The sequence below is a fragment of the Dendrobates tinctorius genome, unplaced genomic scaffold (assembly GCF_039654945.1).
Source record: "Dendrobates tinctorius isolate UK_male_01 unplaced genomic scaffold, ASM3965494v1 ptg000020l, whole genome shotgun sequence".
Taxonomy (NCBI): domain Eukaryota; kingdom Metazoa; phylum Chordata; class Amphibia; order Anura; family Dendrobatidae; genus Dendrobates; species Dendrobates tinctorius.
The window spans coordinates 4,775,742-4,802,305 of NW_027361688.1; the positions used below are offsets into that span (position 1 = coordinate 4,775,742).

The 26,564-nt window shown below is 46.0% G+C and overlaps 1 protein-coding gene and 1 long non-coding RNA gene across 3 annotated transcripts in view; one reads left to right on the forward strand and one right to left on the reverse strand.

Moving 5' to 3' along the window:
- The window catches only part of LOC141083318 (uncharacterized), a 117,575-nt gene extending 92,754 nt beyond the window's left edge, over positions 1 to 24,821 (reverse strand). The window contains exon 1 of the long non-coding RNA XR_012230683.1: positions 24,631 to 24,821. This is a non-coding gene — a long non-coding RNA (uncharacterized lncRNA). The remainder of the gene's footprint in view (positions 1 to 24,630) is intronic.
- AGBL3 (AGBL carboxypeptidase 3) overlaps positions 1 to 26,564 on the forward strand; it is a 101,316-nt gene that overhangs the window by 28,143 nt on the left and 46,609 nt on the right. For both annotated transcript variants that reach the window (XM_073567498.1, XM_073567497.1), the window contains exons 5-7: positions 242 to 349; positions 17,836 to 17,986; positions 22,146 to 22,931. In XM_073567498.1, the coding sequence (XP_073423599.1) occupies positions 242 to 349; positions 17,836 to 17,986; positions 22,146 to 22,931 (1,045 nt within the window). The remainder of the gene's footprint in view (positions 1 to 241; positions 350 to 17,835; positions 17,987 to 22,145; positions 22,932 to 26,564) is intronic.

Sequence of the window (26,564 nt, forward strand, 5' to 3'; positions counted from 1 at the left end):
AGAGGTAAATTGTGAAGGAGGATAGTGTAATATTTGTATGCAGGTGAAAGTGGGCCCCTCGAGGTCAATGTTACTGGTGGGCTCTTGGCTCCCCAGTCCAACACTGTTCCTACGTCTTATTAATCAGATTTTTGGAAGAACTTAAATATACGAATTATGAAAAATCCTGAAAATCCAGGAAGGGAGGGGGAGATGGGATAAATGGCCTGGTCTTGAACCGGTTGATCTGTCTCTTTTTCAGACTGGGACCCCCCTGTTCCTGAACCCATGTACAAGCCTTCAGGTTTAGAGCAGGAACCTATGTATGTGAACCCTACGGAAATGAAGGTCATCTATCAGCTCAGCGATGGTGGGTGCAGATCTCTGCCCTCTTCTACTCTTGTTGGTATCTGATGACTGGACTTTTGTCTTTTCTCCTGTGACTGACTAATTTGGAAATTAAGGAGTATGAAAATTTTATGTAGCCCCCCAAATACCATAAATTTAGTGTGTTTATCAGGTGGAGGGGACAAAATATGGCTAGGATGCTGTAGAGTTATGTGAAACGAATGGCACCCCAATGGGAAATGGGCTCGCCCATGATTACCTATGAAATCCAGTTATGTATGAAGCTTTTCCCCCTCCACCTGTCTCCCACGCATCACCGAGTCAGGAGAGAGAGTTATCTGATGTGTATGAAGGCTTGGGCACTAGCACATCATACAGAGGAGGTATCCTCTCGGACCCCAGTGTTATGAGCGGATTCTGTTCTGGAGGACTCCAGCTGCCTTTCTGAATAGGCATGGCGTAATACTACATGTCGCCTATAGTGGCCACTGCTGCGAAAAAGGGCAGGAATAATCCTGGGCGATCAGCCGATTGCTCTCACATAACAACAGATTCGGTCTGTGGAGTAAAAATGTGTTTACTAATTTCCTCATAATTTCCTCTCCACATTATGTAGATAAGATGGCGAGAGGCTTTTCCGCAGAGTCATAACGCTCCCGCTCTGCACCTAAACCGATTGGATTCTTCACCACATTTATTAGCACAAGGCGCGGGTGACTCACGGCGGCGGAACATTGTTTCTCATGCTATTTTTTGCCTTCCACCCCATCCTGTGATCTATTTTTAATCCAATCACTTTTATTTTTTTTTCAAGGGGGAGGGAGGTAATAATTGCGCTATAAAATGCTCTTTGAAAATGTCAGATTCATCGTCGCTCGCTCAGAACTGCGACTTAATTGCTAATATTTTGAAATTCTTTAGAATTCTCTCATGTTCTCACTAAACTCCCTCCTGTCAAGCGCAGACTGTTTTTTTTTTTTACTTTTTTAGCTTTTTTAGCTTTTTTTTTTTTTTTATTTTTTAGTATTATTTATCTTTATTTCTGCTACTGAAATGAATTAAACATAATTTTCCACCCGACTCTGAACAAGACAGGACGGGGGAGCTCGTACCGAGAGAGAGGAGATCTAAAAGTTAATTGCATCTCTGGGCTGCATATGTTTATTTGAGCGGCAATTAAACCCACCATAACTTTGATCCTCGTGTCACACAATTGTACAATTCCATGACAAACTCCACACTAGTTACTACAGAAACCCTCAAATTTGGGTCATCGGAGAACGTCAGCCATTTTTTTGCTGAGCCGCTGTGAATTATGTTGATCCTATAGATCAGCTGTGATGGGAATATTAATGATATCTCCAGTTTTCCTTTATTTCCCTCATTGCAATTGTTTCTTTAGCACAGAATAATATTTTTCTTTCTTTTAACCAATTGGTTTTTCGTTTCCTCTTATACTCTTACTTTTTTCTCCTCCCCTATTTCTTCATTCCCTTTCCTTTTCCATCGTGCTTCCTCTTACTTTTCTGTTTCCCTCTCCCCTATTTCTTATCCTGCCTTCTTCATTCCCTTTCCTTTTCCATCGTGCTTCCTCTTACTTTTCTGTTTCCCTCTCCCCTATTTCTTATCCTGCCTTCTTCATTCCCTTTGCTTTTCCACCCTGCTTCCTCTTACTTTTCTGTTTCCCTCTCCCCTATTTCTTATCCTGCCTTCTTCATTCCCTTTCCTTTTCCATCGTGCTTCCTCTTACTTTTCTGTTTCCCTCTCCCCTATTTCTTATCCTGCCTTCTTCATTCCCTTTCCTTTTCCATCCTGCTTCCTCTTACTTTTCTGTTTCCCTCTCCCCTATTTCTTATCCTGCCTTCTTCATTCCCTTTGCTTTTCCATCGTGCTTCCACTTACTTTCCTGTACGCTTCTGCTGTCTCTTAGTCTCTCCTGTCCTCTATCTGCCTATTCCTGGAGTGCTGCATCCTTATTCTTTGTCATCCTTCTTTCTTTTCCTCTGCTGTGTCCTCTCTTTTTACTTTACACATTTTTTGGTATTTTCTTTCCTTTGTCCTGCTTCCTATGACTCTCCCATATTCTCCTTCTGCCTTTCTTTGCTATGTCTTTCTTTCTCCTTTTTTCAGTTTCCTCTCTCTTAATTTTACTCCTCTTATTTCTCGCCAGTTTCTTACTTCCCTCCTGTGTCCTCCTGCCTTCTTTTAAGAGGTAGGAAATAAATGGGTAAATATCTGCGCCGCCAGATTTTAACCCTTTTATTTCCTACTTCTGATGATTCTCCAAGCCGTGGGTCTGTAGCAGCATTTTTTAAGCCTTCAAAGCTGTTGTGGCCACAAACCTCACCAGATGAGCACACTTGTTTATACGTTATCATTTCATACTCCAATAAGACCCTATTGCGCTCTTTGTCTTTCCAGTATATTTTTCCTACTCCTTTCTTCTCTTACTCTTTCCTGTCCTCTTCCTTATTCTTCCTCTCGTGTCTTCCTTCAGCCCCTCCCTGACATGCGTATCCTACTTATTCTCCCTTCTTTTGCCTCATCTCCTGTGTTCTTCTCCTTCCTCTTTCTGCCTCTTCCTCTACCATGTTCTTCTCCTGTCATTCCTGCATCCTTCTGCTTTCGCTTTCTATTCTGTGTTCTTCTACTTCCTCCTCTGTGTCCTCCTGCTTCCTCTTACTTTCCTGTGCCTTTTTCCGATTCTTCCTTTCTTGAGTTCTACTTCCTCCTGCGTAATTTTCATCTCCCGTGTTCTTCTTCTTCCTTTCCCATGTTCTTCTACTGCTTCTACCTCTATCATGTATTTCTACTTCCTCTTCTGTGTCCTACTGCTTCCTTTTTCTCTCCCATGTCACCTGCTTTCTTTTCTTAACCCATGTTCTTCTACTTTCTCTACCATGTTCTACTTCCTCTCGTGTTCTCCTGCTTCCCCTTCCTGTCTCATGTTCTTCTGCCTCTGCCTCTCCTGGGTTCTTCTAATTTTTCTCATGTGTCCTCCTACCTTTCTCTCTCTCATGTCCTCCTGTTCCTCTTCCTCTCCCATGTTCTCTGTTCTTCTTCTACTGCCTCTTCCTCCGGAGTTCTTTTCGTTCCTCTTACTCCCCTCTGTATTTTTTGGGGCTTTTCTGTTTGTACTATGTTTTTTCCTTTTTTTTGTTGGTCTTTTTCTACATCCTCTCCTGTGTCCTCATGCTTCCTCTTACTCTTCTGTATCCTCTTGCCTCTTTCTCTCCTAATTTCTTTATCTCTTCATTGGGGGACACAGGTAACCATGGGTGTATGCAGCTGTCACTAGGAGGCTGACACTAGGCAAAAAAGTAAAATGGCTCCTTCCAGCAGTATACACCCACCGAGTGGCACAAAGCACCCCAGTTTAAGCTTAGTGTCTGTAAGAGGCCAGATCCCTGATCCGCAATTTTCCTTTTCAGGTTTCCTTTTGTCTTTATTAATGTTTTCCCTTTGTTTTTCAGGTTCCTTTCTCTTAGGTTAATAGAGTGTAATTTCTCACCCTGTTTTCCCACACTTATGCGACCGAGAGAGCAGTGTGGTGTCACCCACATCACCAACTCTTGGACCCACAAGGCAGGACCTAATCCACTGTTACCTTCACGGGTGTTTCAGAGTGATTCCCGGTGGCCGGTCCTTGCCTTTTTCCCACCCCACCCCTCTCCTCGGAGAGGGCTGGGTGGAAGACGGTGGTCACCTTTGGTGGCCTTCCTTCTTGTAAGGGGTTGACGCCATCTTCTGCACCGTCTGGAGATGATGCAGGAAGGAGGATTCCTGATTCTAGTGACCCTCACCCACCCGAGGGCTCCTGAATTTATCCTCATCTCTGCAGAGGGAGCGGGAGCTCACCGCACAGGTATGTCTCCCTCCTTTCTCTCTGCAGCTGCAGGCCTTAATCCCGGGAACACTGTCCCTTCATCTCACAGGGGACAGGGTGGCGTTAGTAGAGCGGACAATCCGGCACAGTCTCAGTGCTTGCGGACACACCCCTCCTTTTGCTGGCCACAATTCTTTCCGGCTTTCTATGGCCAATTACCATCGCTCGTTTTAACCAATAAGAGGTTTGTCTCTTCCTCCTCTTTTTGCTAAGTCTGGCCATGACCCCCCCCATTCCCCAGCAGCGCGCACTTGTTTGGCGCGTTTTTTCGCTCCTATCATGGAGCTTCCCCTTCCTGGTTGTTTACACCCTGCGTGTCAGCCAATAGGATGCTTACTTTTGCTTTTTTACCGGCTGACATACCACACGCCGACCGCAATGCACGGACGTGCGGTGACACAAGCCGATACTGCATCAGCTTCTGTGCCTCTGCAGCTGGAGGTCCTGAATATTATACCGCCATATCCTGCGCTCTCTGCATGACCTGCGGACACCTACACATGGGGGGACAGCCATCCACAGTTTCTTCTGCTGGTAGGCTCTGCTCTATCTTGATCTCTCCACTGCAGTATTCCCAAGGCTCGACTTATGCCCAACCCTTCAGAGGCTTCTTTCTGCCCCAGTAAGCCTACTGTGATGTGCCCTCTGCAAAAGAAAGTGGTCTTCAGGTCAGCCTTCCCCTTTCTGTCTGTCCTGCAGTCCTTCCACCATGTCAGCTCCATAGGAGCCTCCTAACGCTCGTGATGAAAGCACACCCCTCCCTCCGGAGTGGGCTGTTGCCATGTCACAGTCGTTCTCCGACCTGACAAAAGTATCACAGTCCCTGGTCCAGGTCCTGGAGCGACTTCCACATTTATATGCAGCCACCAGTGCTCCGAACGCCTCTCACAGTGATTCACACGCAACTGCCCACGACCTTCGCAGAGGCAGATCGGTACAAAGCAAAGGAAGCAGGCTCTTTATAGTTCTTCCTACAGTTCTCCGGGTCCTTCGGCATCCTCCATGGTGCATTCCTCACCCCATGCTCCCTCCTCGGAGGCAGCCTTTGGGTGCGGATTCCCAGTCTGAGTCTGATACGGACCAGGTCTCAAAAATGCAGGATATGGTCAATAGCCTTATCTTTGCAATTACCCAAACTCTAAACCTAAAGGAGGACTTGGCACTTGTTCAGGAGCACTCTGTTTCCTTCAAACGGGTAAAACGTCCTTCCCGGAATGTTCCCACTCGCAAGGAGTTTGAAGCGATTATGTCTAAACACTGGGAACACCCTGAAAAGCATTTCCCGCGAAGGAAGCCGCTAGACATTCTTTATCTTTTTAACCAAGACCTCATTGGTAGATGGGCAGAGTCCCCTAATGTGGACCCGCCAGTTTCTCGCCCGTGTTCTAAGACAGTCTTGTCTCTACCAGATGGGGTACCTTTGGAGGACTATACGGATAGACAGATTGAATTCTTGGTTAAGTCTGCTTGGGACAAAAGGACCAGCTCCCTGTACTGGCCCGTGCTTCTGCCTCTGAAGGTGAGGCAGTCCCTGATCTGGTGGATGCTATACGCCTCAATCCTGCGCGGGAAGTCCTTTCTCCCTCTCCGGTGCAGGTCATCACCACCGACGCCAGTCTCCTCGGTTGGGGAGCGGTCTTTCTTCATCAGCCGATTTTTTTTGAGCCATCAGGGTCTCGCATCGGGCGAGTGGTCTCTCAACCCCGCTGTTTTCAGCCACATATGCCATGGGGCACCCCGGACATCGACCTTATGACGTCTTGGGTCAACCACAAGGTTCCTCAGTTCGTAGTCAGGTCCTGAGATTTGCTACCCATCGGTTTTGATGTCCTTGTAATCCTGTGGTCCCAATTTCAGCTGCCTTATCTTTTTCTGCCTCTCCCCTTGATTCTGACAGTCGTGAAAAAGATAAAGGCGGAGGGGATTCCTGTAAGCTTGGTAGCTCCAGACTGGCCAAGAAGGGCCTAGTATGCGGAGCTGATGACCATGCTCATGGACGCTCTGTGGAGGCTTCCAGACCATCCATATCTTCTCTCACAATGTTCCCTCTTCCACCAGAGCTCAGTCCCTGAGATTAATGGCATGGCCTGTCACAGGGTCCTTCTCCGATACCACACAATCAACAGAGCAAGGGAAGTGTGATCAATCCCAAGACCTTTATTTAGGCAAAAATACGAAAGGTCCATATTTAGTCCACCACACAAAGGGTAAGATAGTCCCGAATCCAAATGCATTTCAGTAACAGGATAACATGTTCCATATACTCTTCTGTCTCCCTGAAGTCCTGTCTTCCCACGATGCTCTCCACACACGAACTGACTTCTCCCCTCCTGTCCCTTCCAGCCCCCTCCCCATGTCCAGGAGTAGCCAGACGGGTTGGGGCGGTTTTCAGGCCTCCCATGCCTGACAAAAGGTGCCTGGGGGATTATGACACTACAGGGGGTCATCAAAACACATAGATAAAAGTCAGGCTGCAGACATACCAGGCAACAAGAAAAACACTATGAAAATCAGTGAAATAGAAATATACACAAAATGATATCCACATAACCTATCACACCATCACAACCTCTCCCCCCCCATAATAAGTGAGCACGCTGTGAGGTCTACACAGACCTCTGGCCTGCTCACTTTAGTCCACATTGCTCAATCATTAAGGCTATGTGCACACGCTGCGTTTTTTGCTGCTGTTCCGCTGCGGTTTTGGCCCTGCGGAACCGCAGCAGTTCCACAGACATGGTACAGTACCATGTAACCCAATGGGTTTTCAAAACCGCAGTGCTCACGCTGCGGTTTTTTCCGCGCGGTTTATAAACCGCAGCATGTCAATTGTTTCTGCGGATTCCGCTGCGGTTTCACACCTTTAACATAGTAGAGGTGTGAAACCGCAGACCAAACCGCAGGAAAACCACAGGTCACTTTACCTGCGGTTTTACCTGCGGTTCCGCAGGGAAAAACCCGCAGGTGATTCCGCAGTCTGTGCACATAGCCTTTATAGTTCCATGTACAGTGGCAGGGGTTGCAATAATTAAAAGCACTTGTTGTCCTTCCATAAATTCCCGGGTCCTGGCGTTACGGTCATACCAGGTTTCTTGACTGGACTGGGCCATTTGCTGTTGATCATTAGCCAAGGTAGCTAGCTGGGCGAGACGGTCTCTGAACTCTAGAACGTAGAGAATGATGGGGATTCCAATGTCTGCGATATCTCCCTCCAATTGTTCTTTCAGAAGAGTGAGAGGCCCAAGGACCTTCTGGCCAAACAGATTGCTCCCTAGTGGGGTCCGGACGTCATGGTGCTTGAAGGGCCTGTAGTCGGGTGACTGCTCCCACAAACTGGCACTGTAACTCCCCAATGTCGTTACCAAGGAGGATATCTGCAGGAAGTCCTCCCATAACTCCAATCCAACACAATTTTTCTCCAAAACCATAATCCAAACGCACCAAAGCTCGCTGTATATATTTGCGGACACCCCCCTCCAAGACAATGGGAATTACTGCACCCTGGTGAATTGCCTCGGGTCGAACGACATGGGGTCAGCGATAGTCAGAAATGCCCCCGTGTCTCTAAATCCTGACACTTTGTATCCATCAATTAAGACATCCTGCCGGTAGCGTTGCCGTTGCTCTGGGTAGCCAAAGGACAAAGTCCGGAGTCCGTACACTCCAGGAGGGGAATCTATGGTGCGTGGTCGGTGGTCCACACTGGTGGGGATGGTGGTAGCTCTTCCTCAGGCAGGATGGAGTGCACCAGATGCACTGGACGAGGTAGGGCTGCGTGGGGCTCCCTCCGAATCCTTGAGGGATATCCAAACTGCAAATGTCCAGGTTGCCCACACACATAACATCTCCTCTCTGTGATACCTCCAGGTCGTAGTCGGAACTGTTGGGGCCCAGGATTGGGAGGCGTGATAGTCATCGGCTTGCGATTAGGTGGAAGGGCAGATATAATCTGAGGGGGACGGGGCGCGGGAGCAGGTCATGGTTCATTGTCCAGAAGCCTCCTCCATTGCGGTCGGATAGTAAGGGCTTCATCGGCCAGGGCTGCAGCTCTATCCACGGTACACGGCGTGTGCTCCCGGACCCATTCCCGTACCTCTGCGGGGCACTTGGCAAGAAATTGTTCTATAAGGAACACCTGTATAACATCTTCCACAGTAAAGGCGTTTTCTGCTTCCAGCCATCTCTGACATGCCTGGGAAATCTTATGTGCATACATCCTAAATGATCCCCCTGTGGTGCATGGGAGGTCTCAGAACTTGGCCCTGTATGAGTCTGGGGTGATAGCATGGTACTCCAGGATAGTCTGCTTTACAATGTTATAATCCCAATTCCGCTGTGCGTCAATGGTTCGGTAAGCCTCCGCCATGCTACCGTTCAGGAGTCCCACTAACAAACGCATCCAGCTAGAGTGGGGCACCTCCATCACAGTGCACTGCTGCTCAAAGTCCTTGAAGAACCCCTCCACATCTCCGGAAGCCTCATCAAATGGCTTAAACTCTGTCCGGGTGATCCGTACAGGCTTCCGGATCGTTGGGGTTACACTCCACATTGCATTACTCCCTCTTTCAAGCTCCATTGCTTCTTGTCTCCGCTGTGCCCGGCGGGCAGCCTCCTCCTTGTACTCCTGAGAGACGCCTGGGCCCAGAACCGCCTTCTCTTCTTCGTACCACACCACCCACTGGCTTTTTGGGGTGGGGATCCCTGTCTCCAGTGCTTGTCCTTCAGACATATGGGAGTAGGTGGTCTGACTAGCGCCCACCAGTAGGTCAATTAAGGCTTCTTTAGTCAGTCCCTGGTAGTTCAGGCCCAGGTCTGTTATGAATGAGTCACCGAAGGAGGAAAAAACAAAAATACAAGCTAAGTCCAGAAAACCGGAGAGGTTGGTAGCTATCGGATTGCAGACCCCTGATCCTATCCACAACAACTAACAGTAGCCGTGGGGTTTCCTACGATGCCCTAGACCCCTCGATCACAGCCGGAGAACTAAATAGGCCTAAAGAAAGAAAGGGGAAATCTAAAATGCCCCAGAGCAGACCCCAAAGCAATAGGCAGCACCCAACATATAATGACGGTGAAGCAAGATGAAAACACTAACACAGATAGAAAGATAGGTTGAGCAAACGATGGGGCCCAAGCTAACTAAAAAGGACAGGATAGAAAAGCTGCTGTCTGCAATCCGTAAAAAACCCTACCAAAAAATGTCCCAACCGTCTGATAGGAAAAACAGGCCCTGAAGTCGCTAGGACTTCAAAATGACTATATCAGCACTCAGGTAAATTCTGAAGACAGAGCAAAGAGACAAACTGATCAGAGACAAAAATGGAACTCAGCACACCCCCGACCGGGGATGGCTGAACTCCAAAAAACAAGGTAAAAAAAACAAAACTAATAAGTTTTTGCTCTGCTATTGAACTTATCTTTGGGAAGCAGGAATCAGACTGGTCTCCAAGAATCCAGCAGAGAAATCACCAGCGACTCAGAAGGGCGTCGGCTGCCTTATATCCAGTCAGACGTTCCTGTTACCCAGTCATCATCTACCAGATCAGGTGTTTGGTAATCAGCCTCACTACCTTCCTTCACCAGAAGAGGGAGTTCATCAGTCATCGACGGTGAAGGTGAAAATTAACTCACAACACAGGTCTCTGGCTCTCTCCTGTAAACTGGATACAGTCCAATTTCTGTACTCACTATGTGGGTGGTTCTCCATTGGGTTACGCTCTGTTGATCCCACTGCTGCCACCAGTTGTCACGGGGTCCTTCTCCGATACCACACAATCAACAGAGTGAGGGAAGTGTGAACAATCCCAAGACCTTTATTTAGGCAAAAATACGAAAGGTCCATATTCAGTCCACCACACAAAGTATAAGATAGTCCCGAATCCAAATGCATTTCAGTAACAGGATAACATGTTCTATATACTCTTCTTTCTCCCTGAAGTCCTGTCTTCCCACGATGCTCTCCACACACGAACTGACTTCTCCCCTCCTGTCCCTTCCAGCCCCCTCCCCATGTCCAGGAGTAGCCAGACGGGTTGGGGCGGTTCTCAGGCCTCCCATGCCTGACAAAAGGTGCCTGGGGGATTATGACACTACAGGGGGTCATCAAAACACATAGATAAAAGTCAGGCTGCAGACATACAAGGCAACAAGAAAAACACTATGAAAATCAGTGAAATAGAAATATACACAAAATGATATCCACATAGCCTATCACACCATCACATGACCGTTGAGGCCGCAGTTCTGAAGGAGGCTGGTTTTTCCGATCAGGTCTTTCAGACCATGATTAGGGCTGGTAAACCAGCATTATTGCGTATCTACCACAGATACTTGAAGGCCTTCTTTCGGTGGAGTGAGGACAACAATTTGGTCCCTATGTCTTTTTCCCTTCCTTCCATCCTGGGTTTTCTTCAAGTGGGTCTTGACTCTGGTCTATCACTCAGTACCCTTAAGGGGCAATTTTCCACTCTGTCAGTTCTTTTCCAATGAATTCTGGCTTCTCGCTCCCAGGTAAAGACTTTTTTTTTTCAAGGAGTCGCCCACCTGGCACCTCCTTACGTCCTCCGATAGCTCCATGGGATCGTAACCTTGTCCTTGGCGTAATCCAGCACGCTCCTTTTGAGCCCATTCAAGACATTCTGTCTTCCCTCCTGTCGTGGAAAGTTGCTTTCTTAGTTGCCATTACGTCCATCAGGAGAGTTTCTGAGTTGTCCTGCCGTTCTCCGTTCCTGATTCTACATCAGGACAAGGTAGTTCTCAGACCAGTTCCTTTCTTCTTGTCTAAGGTGGTCTCTTCATTTCACATTAATGAAGTCATCGTCCTTCCTTCTTCTGTATGTCCTTCTCTGGTCCATCCCATGGAGAAGTCAAGTTGGATCTGGTCAGAGCTATCCGAGTCCACCTATCAAGACTGCTCCCTTTCGTCATGGCTTTACAGATTTGTGAAGCCGCGAACTAGTCATCTCTTCGCAAGGTTTTCAGCGTTCATACCCATTCCTTGTTGTACGCAGGCCTAGGAAGGAAGATGTTGCAGGAGGCGGTTACGCAACGGCCGACCTAAGTCTGTTTGTTCTTTGAGTTCTTTCTGTTCCCACGCTTGGGAACGGAGAACGGCAGGACAATGGGACTGCTTTAGAACGTCCCATGGTTACCTGTGTCCCCCAATGAAGCGATAAAGAAAGAGGGATTTTGGATACTCACAGTAAAATCTTTCTTGGAACCTTAATTGGGAGACACAGCATCTGTTAGGAATCTGGGTTCTATAATGCCTATGCGGGAATCCAGGTTCACACATTTGTCTCCAGAGGCTAAGTCCTTTGTCCCAGCTTCTGAGCATGCTCACGGGACTAGCTCTCATTGGAGTTCAGGAGTCAGGTGCTCAGGTCCTGCTCCTGATTTGATTGGTTATGCTCAGGGCTCTGGAGATTTCCGGCAGATCCCGTACGCTATAAAAAGTGCGCATGGCCACTATGCCATGCGCTAGTATTTTCGTACTGCTGCTGTATGTATGGTGATGGATGCTTGGACTGGTGACTGACTTATTATGAAACCCCTTTCCTCTGATATTACGATTGTGTGAGTGATTGGGCAGCCGCCAGTAGCAGCGCTAGCGTCAGCGCGCTCCAGCTATACTTTCCAGCAGCTAGCGTCCTGCATCGTGCCAGCGAGTTTGCGGTGTCTCCTCTGTGGCTCCGTACACACCACGCTGCGGTTGCAGTCTCACGGACGTTCGCAGTTGCGACGTTCCGCATCTTATGTTACGGTAGGTCTAGACGGAGTAGTCCTGCGGTTTAAGGCTACTCCTGTGACCTTAAATACCGTATCTGTGTTGCTGTAAGTCTGTGACATAGAACAGACTCAGCGTTATTGTATATTCTGTGCTTGCAGCTCTGTGTGTGAACAGAGCTTGCCTCAGTGCATATTGGGTGCAGTTATACCCAGTGCACACTACCGCTGTAGTGCTCTGCCTCGGTTAGCAGCGGTCTTACCATCTGCTGCATGTTGGACCCCGGGCGGCGAACGAACACGCTTATTTATATTTTTTTAAGCGTGTTCCGCCGCCGTAACAGCATCCTCCCTAATGTACCTCGATTGGGCCTACGTGCCTTTTGTTTTTGGGTTGGCACATATGTTGAGTTTTGGTTGCTTCTCCTACTGCCTGAACACTAACTGAAGAGCTTTGTGTCAGTCGGTGGGTGTGTACTACCGAGGAGGAGCTATTTTCCTTTCTTTTTTTGCCTAGTGTCTACCTTCTAGCGACAGCAGCATACCCCCATGGTTACCTGTGTCCCCCAATGAAGTCTCCAAGAAAGAGATTTTACGGTGAGTATCAAAAAATCCCTCTTTTTCAATTTCCTCCCTACTTTACTACAATTTCCTTTTCCTCCTTCTACTTTCCTGCATCCACCCAATTAACCTTCCTGTACCTGCAGGAACGTTTACCCATGTGTCAGATGGTCATGCATTTCAGCAAGTAGCTTGAGTCAGTACAGAAAGCCTCTGAATTTGGGTCATCCCCGGTGTCCCGATGGTGTCAGCCATGTTGTCCTCAGACTGTGAATCGATCCCATAGATAACCTGCGACAGGAATATTAATGATTTTGACTTTTTTCTGTTCCCCTTATCTCTTCAGTTTCACTTTTGCCTTTGGCTGGGAACAAATCTTTTCTTTTTTTAACCAGTTGCTCCCTTGGCTGATCTACATTTTGTACTTGTCTGGTGATTCTCGTGTTTAATTTCCTGTCTGCTTTCTCCAGCATTTCATTACCGGCCTGCCAATCTATTTCATCCCGTGTCCCTAATTCTAGTCCGTCTTATCTCTCCCTCTTCTCTATAATTAGTTCCTTCTCTTGGGAATTATCTGCCATCTGTAACTTACATGAATTCGGCTTTGTTACGTGCCGACTTTATTTTTTTCCTTTTATCTGTTTTCTTGTCTTCCTGTATTGTCAGCCTGTCCTTATTCTCATATCTTAATCCAATCTTTTCACCACCTCTTCAGTTCTCCTTATCAGTTTATCTGTCTCCTACTTATTTCTTGTCCCAAGGATATTGTTTCACCTTCATGGTTTTTATAAAAAAGCCAAAATGTTATCACACGGAGCCTAATTTACTCCTTTCAAGTGGTTTTCCTTTTATTATCTCCCTTGTTCTTCCATTTTATTTTTTTGCTGCTTCTCGCTAACTTTCACATTTTTTTTCATGCTTTTCTTTCTGCTTTTTACTATCAATAACCTTTATGCTTTCTCATACTATTTTGACCCTCCATTTTTTCTTACTTTCCTCTCTCCTGATCCTCTTCCACCCCAGTGTAATTTTCAGGGCTGTGGAGTCGGTAAGCCAAACCTGCGACTCCGACTCCTCAATTTCCCTTACTCCGACTCCAACTCCGACTCCACGACTCCGACTCCGACTCCCACACATATTGCTTATATTTAAGTGAAAAATGTATTGTAGTACAATGTGAACCTCAGACATTTAATCATTTTTATGATCCAATAATCAAGATATTTAGATAGAACAGAATATATATTGGTGTACTACCCGGTTTTCATTCTTTTTGGTACAGATACGATATGGATAGACAGATATGGATAAATGGATAGATAGAGCAGATTTCTAATCTGCTTTTGCTATTGAAAACATTATCTATGAGCTCAAAAACCTTTCAGGTGATGCGGTTTTTTAAAAAGATGATCAGCTTTTGTAGCTGAAAAACGTATCCTCAAAAAACACAGGAAAAATGCTGTGTGTGAATGTAGCCTTAGATCAGGAATAGAACAGCCATTTATAGGACATTTCATAACTTTCCCAAACTCCTATGAAAAAATATTCAGCACATCCTGCATTGAATTACTGTACCCAATTTATTATATATTTTAGGAGTCGGAGTCGTTCCATTTTATACCGACTCCAACTCCGACTCCGACTCCACCAAAATGAGCACCGACTCCGACTCCACGACTCCGACTCCGACTCCACAGCCCTGGTAATTTTGTTATCTTTTCCTTGTACCTGTGTCTCTTTTTCCTCTTCTTTTTTTTAGCCTTCTGATTTCCACTTACTTTTTTGTCACTCTTTTTCATATTGCTTTCATTTCCACTCTGCTTCCTCTTACTCCTTTATGTTCTGCTGTCTCTAACTTATCGGTTTTATGCTTTACTCTTTTTTATCATTGTTTTTGTCCCTCTGCATTTTTCCTCAGTTATGTCCTTCTCCTTTTAACTAACATGTTTTGTTCTTCAGCTTCGGTGTTTTCTTTTAATTTTTTTTAATCCTTCCTATTACTATTTTTCTTCCCCCTTCCCTCATCTTTTGTCATAGCCACTCTGCCGACTCTTCGTTATATTCCATTTTAGAGGCTGAATCCAATTGTATGTATCCCGTTTTTTTTTTCTGTGTCTTTCCCCTACTCTTTTTGTTTGTTTTTTTGTACCCTTCCTCTTTATTTTACAATCAGCGGGGTCAGAGAGGAGCACATCTCACAACTTTGCAGCCTTTACAAAGTAAGATTCCCCTGTCATTTCACCCATAAAGTATGATGCAAACAAAATTATCCCACAAATGCAGTATGAAACCCCCAAAGTTCATTTCTTCACAGTACCCTCCACGTGTACACTATGGTGACTCCAACACAGTATCATTCCCCAATTGTGACCTCAGCACACTGTATAATGGCCCCCTCACAGCCCTCCAAAGAGTGTAAAGGCCCCCACACAAGATGAGACCCCACACAAACTTTTACATTGGGGCCTGGGGGAACTCGGTATCGGGCCTGTCGACTTCCATGGGGGACGGTGTCACGGCGGCAGCGACCCGGTCCATGGCCCAGAGGCGTCCAGTAATAAAAATAGGGGAAAGTTGTGTGGTATTTATGTGGTAAAAAAATGAAAATAAAGTTATTAGATGGTGAAATACGTGACGCCACCTGTGGTATTTTGGTCAGAGGTGACCAGTGCTGCGGTGTTGCTTCTCTGGGATGGATGTTGGGCGCAGCTATGATGCTGTAGCCCTCCACAGGTAGGGCTGTAGTCCCAGGGCAAAGATGTTAAATAAATAGTAAAATGGCTGTAAACGTTGGGGTGCAGATAAATGAGAGAAAGACGCAGAGAGGTGCAGTTTCTTTACCTTTTACTGGTAATAGGTTGCAGTCCGGAGTACCACATACAGGTGATGGAATGAGTCCGGCTCGCCTGGAGGCATTCAGGGGATCCACCTTGCCAGGTGGGGATTTAGGACCTTCCTTTCTGCGCTATGTGTGTGGGTCTCCGCTGTATATAACTATGCTGCGACCCTCTATTCGTGATGGTTTCACTAACCTGTACGGCTGTCAGCGTGAGCCTATTCCACGGGTACCATTCTCTTCACCATCGGCCCCGGGCTCCTTATCCGCTGCCGTGCCCTCAGGTGATCAATATGCACAGGAATTTTCAATCCCCTGTACTTTCAGATTTGGCTATCAGGGCGTACAGTTCCTGACCACCCAGGACTCTGATGTCCCTTTTCTCTTTCTTTGCGCTTCACTCAGGGGTCTGCTATATGCAGTATTTTAGCTTCCCTAGAGTCTCTCAGTCTCTGGTCTTGTCCTTTCCCTCTTCACAGATCAGCGGCCTGTCTTTAACTGACAGGATCTTCCAGAAAGATCTCTTTACCTCACCTCACTTCCTCACAGCTGTTTCGTTTCCATGACAACCCCCTCAGCTCACCTCTAGTTGACTCACCTACCCCCTTTGCTTGCCAGAATTTATAAGGCAGCTCCCTTTTCTGACCTGCAGCAGGAAATTGTGATTTAATCTATGCTGCCTGGCATGGGGTCGCTTTCTGCCTCCAAGCAAGACTTTACCCATTAGAGGGAGGTAATGTCACTGTGACAACAGGAATCTGGGGTGTCACACTTACATACAGTATAATGGCCCCCACATAGCCCTCCATACTATAAAGGCTCCCACATAGGCCTCCAAATATTACATAGCCCTCCAAGTATTATAATAGCCTGAATATATCCCTCAAAATATTATAATAGCCCTCCATATAGTATAATGGGCCCCATAGTCCTCCATGTTGTATACAGCACCCCATAATCCTCCATATAGTATGATGTCCTCCATACAGTGTAATGCATTCCCCATGGTCCTCCATACAGAGTAATGCACTCCCCATGGTCCTCCATACAGAGTAATGCACTCTCCATGGTCCTCCATACAGAATATTGCACTCCCCATGGTCCTCCATACAGTGTAATGCACTCCCCATGGTCCTCCATACAGTGTAACGCACTCCCCATGGTCCTCCATACAGTGAAATGCACTCCCCATGGTCCTCCATACAGTGTAACGCACTCCCCATGGTCCTCCATACAGTGAAATGCACTCCCCATGGTCCTCCATACAGTGTAACGCACTCCCCATGGTCCTCCATAGAGTGTAACGCACTCCCCATGGTCCTCCATACAGTATAATGCACTCTCCATACTCCTCTATACAGTGTAACGCACTCCCCATGGTCCTCCATACAGTGTAACGCACTCCCCATGGTCCTCCATACAGTGTAACGCACTCCCCATGGTCCTCCATAGAGTGTAACACACTCCCCATGGTCCTCCATACAGTATAATACACTCTCCATAGTCCTCTATACAGTATTCTGGCCACCACAATGTTCTCACTTATTTAAAAATAAATAACTGAAGCGAGCATTCTCAAGCGTCATCGCACCCGCTGTGCTGATAGGTCAAACAGTTGAACTTGCGATGATGGGCGGGGGGGCCCTGTGGCTCACGCGCCCCATATCAGTGGCGTAGCCTGCTTCCATTGGCAGTACAACACTTCTCTTCAGTGGTCTCTGCTTACTCTCATTTTCTTGAGTCATTCTTCATCTTATTCTCCTGTGTCCTTCCTATGTCTCGTACTTTTTTGTGTACTTCTGCTTCCTATTCATCTTGTGGGTCTTGTCTATTTGTCTTACTTTCTTGTGTTGTTTTGCTTCCTCTTAGGTTCCTGTGTCATTCCTGAGTCCTTGCAAATTCATCTACCTTGTGCCATTCCTAGTTCTATTACTTTCTTATATACTTCTGCTTTGTCTTCTGTGTTCTTTTTTCATCTACTTTCCTGTATCTTTCAGTTTCCTCTTCTTATTCTGTGCCCTTCCTCGTTCTCTTACTTTCCTGTACCTTTTGGCTTTTTCTTCTTCAGTGCTCTTCCTCTTTCTCTTACTTTCCTGTATGTTTTGGCTTCTTCTTCTTCTGTGCTGTTGCTAGTTCTGTTACTTTTTTTTTATCTTTCTGCTTCCTCTTCTTCTTCTGTGCTTTTCCTTTTCTGTATCTTTCTGATTCCTCTTCTTCTTCTGTGTCCTTGCTGGTTCTCTTACATTCCCATGTCTTTCTGCTTCCTCTTCTCCTGTGTCCTTGCTGGTTCTCTTACTTTCCTGTGTCCCTATATATTACAATCCTTTTCCTCTATACTTGTGTTGTCTTTTACTCTTCTATTCTGATGTTGTCCCTGTTACTACACCCCTAGTCTCATCTGTCTCTTCTCCCTCCCCCATCTTCTGTCAGAATTACTCTTCTCACTCTTCGCTTTATGTTCCATTTTAGTGGCTGAATTGTACCTTCTGTATCCTCCTAGGTTGGAAGGAGTCTTACTTTATGTGTTCCCGCGTGGGTGGTAATTGCAGCCCCCTCAAGCCTGTGTCTTCCCACAGCTGTGAAGAATCCGACAACACTCTGATGTTCGAGTCTCGATTCGAGAGCGGGAACTTGCAGAAAGTGATACAGGTGTAAGAAAACATGTCCAGACACGTGTATCTTGTCCTTTCTCTGCAGTTTTAAAACATAAGATATAGTAAAAAATAGACACTTTGTAGATGGCATACTCACTTCCATCTATGTGACTGCACTCCGCTAGTCCCATAAACAGTGAATGGAGTGCTAATGCATTCCTTTTATCTCGGTATTTATATTGTCCTAGCCATTAGACACCAGCAATCAGAAATCTTGTGTCAAGTTGGTATAGCCACTTTAAATAGGGCCCATCACTTGCTCTAAAAATTGAGCTAAATACCTTGTAAAAATCCCTTGACTCCGCTGATTTTCTGGCCTCTTTCCATTTTGCGTTGCGTTGCTCCATTGCAGAGTTATTCACATTTGTTTCTTTTGGAGCGCAGTGCATGAAATCTCTGCTTGCAGACCAACTAGGGTTTTCTTCACAACCTTCTCTGTGGGCGTGCACTTTCACCCCTCTTTCCCATATGCTGGCAATCACAGCTCCGCAGCTGGTCTTGCACCCGAGCTGTGATTGACGGCATCTGGGAGGGAGGGGAGAAAGTGGACGCCCATAGAGAAGAATCTGAAGAAACGCCCAGTTGGTCTGCAAGCAGAGATTTCACATACTGTGTTCCAAAAGAAACAAATGTGAATATCTCTGCAATGGAGCGACGCAGAGCAAAACCGAAAAGAGTGACAGAATCGGGAGAGCTCATAGATTTTTACTAGGGAACTCAATTACTTTTTTTTCTTACAATTAAAAAGTAGTCTGATTTAAAAAAAAAAAAAAACAACTTTTTTACAATCTGGTTTTACTTTCAAATTTTTTTTTTCCATTCTATACTTGTCATGACTAAACGACATCAAAAAAGGACCTGTGCAGTGGGCATGATCCGTGTATCCTGCGTGGTCCTTGTACATGTACAGTGATTGTAAAACCTCTCTTCTGCTGAGCTCCTAAATGAGCACAAGCTGAAAATTGACAGTGAATCTGCAATATTTTAGGAAAATAATAGACAAACACCAAAAAGTAAATTGTACAACTAATTAATTTGGCACTTAAAAGTTTTTTTTTGTCTGGCACCATTCACTTCCACATCGGGAGATGAGCGGCGCTGATGACTTCCCAGGCGCCTGCACGTCCCAATGTGGAAGCTAGCGGCGCCGAAGCATTCTACAGCATGATTTAGAAAAAATATTTACATACACAGCTCTGGCAAAAATTAAGGGACCACTGCAAAATTTTCAGTTTGTCTGATTTTTCTCTTTATATTTTTGAGTAAAATGTAAATTGCTCTTTTCTTCTATAAACTACTGACAACATGTCTCCGATTTTCCAAGAACTAAATTTTGTATTTATTTTCAGAAAATCAGAAATGTTCAAAAAAACAAAAAAAAAAATGCAGACCTCAAATAATGCTAAGAAAACAAGTTCATAATCATTTAGAAACAGCAAAACTAATGTTCTAACTCTGGAACATTTCAGAAATCAATGTTTTGTGGAATACCCATGATGGTTAATCCCAGCTTTCCTGCGTCTTGGCTGCTTTCCACCAGTCTCTCACACGGCTTTTGGGTGACCTTATGCCGCTCCTGGTACACACATGTAAGCAGTTCTTCTTTGTGTGATGGCTTGTGACTATCCAGCTTCCTCTTGATTACATTCCAGAGGTTTTCAGTGGGTTCAGGTCTGGAGATTGGGCTGGCCATGACAGGGATTTGATGTGGTGGTCCTTCATCCACACATTGACTGACCTAGCTGTGTGGCATGGCGCATTGTCCTGCTGGAAAAAACAGTCCTCAGAGGTGGGGAACATTGCCTGAGCAGAAGGAATCAGCTGTTTTTCCAGGATAACCTTGTATGCGGCTTGATTCATACGTCCTTCGCAAAGATTAACCTGCCCAATTCCAGCCTTGCTGAAGCATCCCCAGATCATCACCGATCCTCCACCAAACTTCACAGTGGCTGCAAGACACTGTGGCTTGTACGCCTCTCCAGGTCTCTGTCTAACCATTAGATGACCAGGTGTTGGGCAAAGCTGAAAATTAGATTCATCAGAGAAGATTACCTTACGCCAGTCCTCTATGGTCCAATCCTTATGGTCTTTGGCAAACTCCAGCCTGGCTCTCCTTTGCTTCTCATTGATGAAAGGCTTTTTTTCTAGCTTTACTTGACTTGAGACCTGCCTCTAGGAGCCTGTCACAAACTGTTCTTGACATGCACTTCACCCAGCTGCCATTTGCCATTCCTTTTGTAGGTCACTTGATGTCATCTTGCAGCTGCTGAGTGACATTCGAATAAGATGACGGTCATCCCGGTCAGTGGAGAGTCGTTTTCGCCCTCTGCCGGTCTGTAGCTTTGTTGTCCCCAATATCTGCTGCTTGACCTTGTTGTAATGGACTGCCGTCTTAAAAATTTTAAGGATGGAGGCAACATGACGCTCACTGTATCCCTCTGCTAGTAAAGCCAGAATTGCGGCCTTCTTTTCCTCACTCAAGACTTTTCTTTTCAACTTCTTTTGCATGGTTAAAAGTTATTTTTTCATTCCTATTACGTTTGGGATATTACTAGCACTTGTTTTGCCACCCAGCTTGTCCTATTGCAAGAGGATTGTGAACCCCAAAGCAGGGTTTTTTATACTTTCCTTGGTTAAATAAGATTTGGTTCAAGTGATCACCTAATCAGAAGCACATTAAGTAGAAAGAGGTGTACTCTGGATGGAATTCACCTGACACAGGAATGGAATGGCTGTCAGACATGGAGAGAAGCTGATTTTTATAAAACTGTGCAGTGGCCTCTTAATTTTTGCCAGAGCTGTATATATGTATTTTTTTGCCGAGAAGTGAGCGATCATATTCTCCCCTAACGTATCGGACGTTGTACCTCATTTGGCAGCAGATTATCGAAAAAAATGGAAATAACCGTATTTCGTCAAAACAAGAACATGATTCATTGCGCTGCGGCGCCACCCTGTGGCTGGCTGAGGAAATTCAAATGGAGAACTTTTCAAAAACTTCTGCAAATTAAAAAAATAATAAAATATGCGTTTACGTAAGATCAGTGACAGGAGCGACCTGGGGGTTGTCATCGACTAACCTGAATACAGAACTGCATCGATTCAAGCGCTGTCACGGACGGCTGTTAACGCCATGCACATGTATCAGAAATCTACTACACGCATTAGCATTTTTATTTTCTCAGTGGGAAAGCTTCTTTTTTTTTTTTTTTTTCTCACCAGCCGCCGCCTGCTTTATATAGAATAAATTGCCATAAATTTGGTTAGTAGCTGCGCATAATAATAGTATAAGTCATAGTCTTCACTCAGGAGGCTGACACGAGTCTTGCCTGTCAGTGAGCGCACGCGTTTCAGGGTATCCATATAATGTTTAGTGCCCACTCGGAGGAGAATGGAAACCAGCAGATGATGGGGGGGGTGCAAGCACAAAAGTGTCAATCACTCCCCTCGACTGTAGTTTTCCAGCTGTTCTCTATGAAGCGGGTAACTACAGCAGACTTAGAGGGGTTCTCCAAGGAATAAATTATAGTTTAGTCAGTAGATCTTTGAATAATAATAAGTTCCACAATTGGATGTGTTAAAAAAATAAAAATAATGATATGCTGAGATAATCATATCCGTTTGCCCCTGGACTGGAGACAAAGCAAAAACACTCACTCCTGTGATAAAACAGGCAGGGAAATGTGTTACCTCTAGTGATGAGCGCAAGTGCTCATTACTCCAGTTTGCCTATGGTGATCGAGTATGCGCCGAGTATCGCGGGTGCCCGGGTATGCACTGAATATCACAGGTGCTTGAGTGACCTGTTCGAGTCCCCAGCGGCTGATAGACAGCCACAAAATATGCGGGGATTGCATGTTTGTTATCTGGTATCCCTCTCAGAGAACACACACACACTCAGGTGAGATGAGCGTGCATGTACATGTTGAAATGGGAAGAATAATTGTCAAGATTTTGTCAACATCAATCTAAGGTAGAAAGGGGATGAAGCTGTAAATTTGTTCTGCCTTCCTTTCATTGTCAATATCAGTGGCGGTCAGTCTGTCGATTGATTGATGAACCCTCAGGAATCACAAGTTAGGACATACTTTCTAAGGTGGGAATAGCCCACTATATCGGCGACCCTCGAGCTCACCAGTCTTGTGTCTCCTTACAGAGGTGACTACGACTACCAGTTGACCCTGCGCAGTGACCTGTACACCGACCGGCACACCCAGTGGTACTACTTCCAGGTGAAGAACACCAGGGCGGGCGTCCCTTACAGATTTACCATCGTCAACTTCATGAAACCCACAAGTCTGTACAGCCACGGCATGCGTCCCCTCATGTATTCCGAGACGGACGCCAACGCCCGTCACATTGGGTGGAAGAGGATCGGGGATGAGATAAAGTATTACAAGAACAGCTGGGCTGGAGAAGGACCGGGACAATACTCCCTGTCCTGGACCTTCAGGTTCCCTCACAGCGGAGACACTTGTTATTTCGCCCACTGCTACCCATATACTTACTCCAACCTCCAAGATTACCTGGCCAGGGTAGCCAACGACCCAGAGCGCTCCAGATACTGTAAGATCCGGGTCCTGTGCCACTCCTTGGCCGGTAACATTGTGTACATACTGACTATCACCAACCCCTCCCCGAACACTGAGGAACACAAGAAGAAGAAGAAAGCTGTGATCCTGACTGCCCGGGTCCACCCAGGGGAGACCAACAGCTCCTGGATGATGAAAGGGTTCCTGGACTACATATTAAGCTCCAGGAGTGATGCCCAGCTGCTCAGAGACACCTTTGTCTTTAAGGTGGTGCCCATGTTAAACCCGGACGGAGTGATTGTGGGGAACTATCGCTGCTCTCTTTCCGGACGGGATCTAAACCGTAATTATAAGTCCAGACTGAAAGACTCATTCCCATCTATCTGGTTCACCCGAAATATGATCAGACGGTACGATTGTGTCTGTTTGTCTCATCGATTTCCTATGTCTAATATGTATGTCATATCTGTATTATCTATCTATATCTGTCAGTCTACCTGTCCTATATTTGTCAATCGGTCTATTTTCTTATGTCTCGTGTAGGTCTAACCAGCTATTTTCTATTTTTCATGTCTATCAGATATCTACATTTTATCTATCTCATAGCTTTCTATCCATCTATTTCTCTCATATCTAATATTTATCTTTTTCTCATATGTATCTATCTCATAGTTTTCTCTCTACCTATCTTGTTTCAATTTAATATCTATCTGTCTCGCATCGCTCGGGTCTTATCCGTCCCGCACCACTCGGGTCTTATCCATCCAGCATCGCTCGGGTCTTATCCATCCAGCATCGCTCGGGTCTTATCCATCCAGCATCGCTCGGGTCTTATCCATCCAGCATCGCTCGGGTCTTATCCATCCAGCATCGCTCGGGTCTTATCCATCCAGCATCGCTCGGGTCTTATCCGTCCAGCATCGCTCGGGTCTTATCCATCCAGCATCGCTCGGGTCTTATCCGTCCCGCATCGCACGGATATTATCCGTCCTGCACTTTTCGGGTATTATCCGTCCCGCACCGCTCGGGTCTCATCCATCCCGCACCGCTCGAGTATTATCCATCCAGCATCGCTCAGGTCTTATCCATCCAGCATCGCTCGGGTCTTATCCGTCCCGCATCGCACGGATATTATCCGTCCTGCACTGTTCGGGTATTATCCGTCCCGCACCGCTCGGGTCTCATCCATCCCGCACCGCTCGAGTATTATCCATCCAGCATCGCTCGGGTCTTATCCGTCCCGCACCGCTCGGGTCTATCTGTGTATCAATACTGTCATGTAAAACTGAAATAGTTATATATTTCAATATACAGATGACAAATGTTACCACCATATAAACATGAAATACTATCCTGATACAGTCTAATACCGCCATGCGAAGATCAATTAATGTTGCTATATAGAGTTTAACAAAGTCCTACTTGCAAAAAATCAAATATTTCCATACAGAGTCCACATAATACTGTCACAGATAAAATATTTCCATCCCGAATCCAAATAATACCGCTGTGCAAAGATCAACTAATGATACCACTTTGGAAGTAATTCTGTATCCCCATATCAAGTCCAAATAATATCATAAGACAAAAGCTGAAGTGATGCTACCATATTGTATTATACTGTATATAATACCGCCATACTGAGCTGAAATATACACAGATGACAAATAACACTACCATGCAAAGATCCAATATCGCCATATAAAGTTCAATTAACACCTCCATGTGAAATGCAAATACTGCCATGCGCAGTCCAAATAATACTGCTATACAGAGATAATCTAGCCTTATATAGTCCAGCTAACACTGCACATTTCTCTCCGCAGCGCACAATTCTTTTTCTCGGCAGCACGCAACACGATAGTCCAATCCTTTTACATAACCCCTCGGTCTCTGACTGTCTCTCGGCAGCGCACTGTGAAGCATCACTCCCTGCAGCCTGCTCAGTCAGTCACATTGTCATTTTCTTTTCATCCGTGCAAATGTCAGACTTTATTTTATTTTTTCTTTTTGTAGAAATTGTATGCATAATATAAGAGATAAGAATCATTATTACAATAATAATAATCTCCCGCTGACAACACAAAGACTCCATCTCTGCCCACGTACCTTCCACTTCACCAGCCTAAAGCTCTCGTTGTGGAGCTGATTACCAATAATGGTCTGCCTGCCGCTGCCAGTCATCCTGGAGTCGGCTCTGAATTCATCACCGCAACGCGTATTCCATCCGATAATGTCTCCACATGAAGAGAGAAGGCTATTCCCTCTATGTAAGATGTGCATTGTGTCTGCTCCGTGCCCTGTCCATCTGCCCTCTACTGGTCAATTAGATTACCGTCGCTCATTTTATTATATTATTATTATACATTTTTATAACGCCATTTATTCCATGGCGCTTTACATGTGAAAAGGGGCAAATATAGACAAGTACAATAAACATGAGCAAAACAAGGCACACACAAGTACAGAAGGAAAGAAGACCCTGCCCGCGAGGGCTCACAGTCTACAGGGGATGGGTGAGGATATACTAGGAGAGGGTAGAGCATGCAGCGATTCAGTAGACTGAAGATTACTGCAGATTGTAGGCTTGTCGGAACAGGTGGGTCTTCAGGTTCTTTTTGAAGGTTTCCATGGTAGGCCAGAGTCTGATGTGTTGAGGTAGAGAGTTCCAGAGTATGGGGGAAGCACGGGAGAAGTCTTGTATGCGGTTGTGGGAAGAAGAGATAAGAGGGAAGTAGAGTAGGAGATCTTGAGACGATGAAAGGTTGCGTGTGGGTAAGTACCAGGAGACCATGTCACAGATGTATAGAGGAGTCAGGTTGTTGATGTCTTTGTATGTCAAACTTAGGGTTTTGAACTGTAGCCTCTGGGCGAAAGGAAGCCAGTGAAAGGGCTTGGCATAGGGGAGAGGCTGGGGAGTAACGAGGGGACAGGTGGATTAGTCGGGCAGCAGAGTTTAGGATGGATTGGAGTGGTGCCATAGTGCTAAAGGGGAGGCCATAGAGTAGGAGGTTACAGTAGTCAAGGCGGGAGATGATAAGGGCATGCACTAGTGTTTTTGTGGTTTCATGGTCAAGGAATGCACAGATCCGGGCAATATTTTTGAGTTTGAGACAGCAGGTGGAGGCGAGGGCTTGGATATGTGGCTTGAGAGAGAGGGCAGAGTCGAAGATCACTCAAAGGCACCGAGCGTGCGGGACTGGGGAAAGTGAGCAGCCATTGACAATGATGGATAGGTCGGGTGGAGGGGCAGAGTGAGATGGGGGAAAGTTGATGAATTCTGTTTTATCCATGTTCAAGTTTTAGATAGCGAGCAGAAAAGAAAGCTGAAATAGCAGACAGACATTGTGGGATTTTGGTCAGTAAGGAGGTGAGGTCAGGTCCAGATAGGTAGATCTGCGTGTCGTCGGCATAGAGGTGATACTGGAGACCGTGGGATTCTATGAGCTGTCCCAGGCCGAAGGTATAGATGGAGAAGAGTAAGGGGTCCTAGAACAGAGCCTTGAGGAACACTGACAGACGGGGTGAGGTGAGGAGGTGGTGTGTGAGAGGGAGACACTAAATGTCCCGTCTGTTAAATATGATGAGATCCAGGATAAGGCCAAACCTGTGATGCCAAGAGATGAGAGAGTCTGTAGCAGGAGGGAATGGTCCACGGTGTCGAAGGCAGAAGAGAGGTCCAGGAGGAGGACAGAGTAGTGTTGCTTGTTTTTGGCGGTTAGTAGGTCATTGGTGACTTTAGTTAGGGCAGTTTCAGTTGAGTGATGCAGTTGGAAGCCAGATTGTAACCTGTCAAAGAGGGAACAGGAGGAGAGGTGGGAGGACAGTTCAAGATGGACATGCTGTTCCAGTAGTTTTGAGGCATAAGGAAGAAGGGATATCGGGCGATAGCTAGACACAGAGGATGGGTCGAGGGAGGTCTTTTTGAGGATTGGTGTGATTGAGGCATGTTTGAAGGATGAGGGGAAGGCACCATTTTTAAGTGAGAGGTTGAAGAGGTGTGTTAGAGTTGGGATGAAGAATGTGGCGAGTTTGGGGATGAG